Raw genomic sequence first — 1,069 nt, 5'->3', positions numbered from 1 at the left:
AGTAGAGATAAAAGATATGTCTACATGTATGAGTAATGAGTATACGTACAGGGTCAAATACATTAGACTGATGTGTCAAAATTCTATCTGTTCTTTGTGAATTATTGGTTCTCTGATCGGGAGAGAAGGTGTCATTCTATTAGTAATAGGTTGATCCATAAATGAATTGGAGCTTCATGAAAATCGGGATGATGTAGGGAATTATTTAACTGATGAGAGGTTATTTGGTTGTTTCGGTCTATTTGACTTTCACTACCTCTTTTTTCTAGAGGACGTTGTTCAATTCCCTTACTTACAATATCATAGTCCATTCTAATTAAACATACTTTTCGTTCTCTTTTAGGGCCAGTCAGTGGCTGTTCAAATTGATCTTCAATAGTTGTATCATTTTCATATTTATCTTTAATACTTTTTCCATTATTTCGTTTTGTTTCAAACATATTCACAAGACTTTGTGAATTTTGTTTTAATAGTTCATCAATTGCTTTCTTACAGTCTGTGTGTTCCTGACATATTCTCTGAGTTAAAGTAACACAAGACATTGAATCATATTCAAGAGATGGACACATATTCTTAAAAAATGAAGTAATTTTATTGCATTTATTGGTTGGGAGTTCATCAACACATATTTGATTAACAACATTGAACCATTCTGGTCTTTTGTTAATTTCTTCAGTTGATTCAATAACTGCATATTTTGGAACAGAAAGAGGAAGAAAAAGTACTTTTCTCTCAAATGAATTCTTCCCTCCATCATTAAGAGACTGGAGATATTCTTTTACTTTTGAGTGGTCTCCAATCTTTGGATATTTAATCATTATTTTTATACTTTTCATTTTTAAGACATTAAATGGGAATAAAATACAATATTCGAATTCAGCCCATTTCATTTCATCTCTACATTTAAACACATAATCTAAGTAGGATTTAATATTTTCATAATGAGTATCATCTTTGCATTGTTGTATGATATAATCAATGTATTCTAAAATATCGGCAGTTACAGCTGGATCTGACATTCAACGAGAACCTTTATTTATTTTTGTTTCTTTATTTTAGGTAAATATCC

The 1,069-nt window shown here is 30.1% G+C and overlaps 1 protein-coding gene across 1 annotated transcript; it reads right to left on the bottom strand.

Moving 5' to 3' along the window:
• Positions 1 to 131: 131 nt before the first annotated feature.
• On the bottom strand, positions 132 to 1,019 carry EDI_079770 (uncharacterized protein; the record flags this gene model as incomplete). The annotated part of the gene is made up of 1 exon (XM_001739826.1): positions 132 to 1,019. One exon carries the CDS (start codon positions 1,017 to 1,019, stop codon positions 132 to 134), a length of 888 nt encoding a protein of 295 aa, XP_001739878.1.
• Positions 1,020 to 1,069: the final 50 nt, after the last annotated feature.

The sequence above is a fragment of the Entamoeba dispar genome, genomic scaffold (genome assembly GCF_000209125.1).
Source record: "Entamoeba dispar SAW760 scf_1105229462457 genomic scaffold, whole genome shotgun sequence".
In the NCBI taxonomy this organism is placed as follows: Eukaryota; Evosea; order Mastigamoebida; family Endamoebidae; genus Entamoeba; species Entamoeba dispar.
Note: the sequence above shows the minus strand (reverse complement) of the source record. Positions and strands in the feature narration are given on the sequence as shown.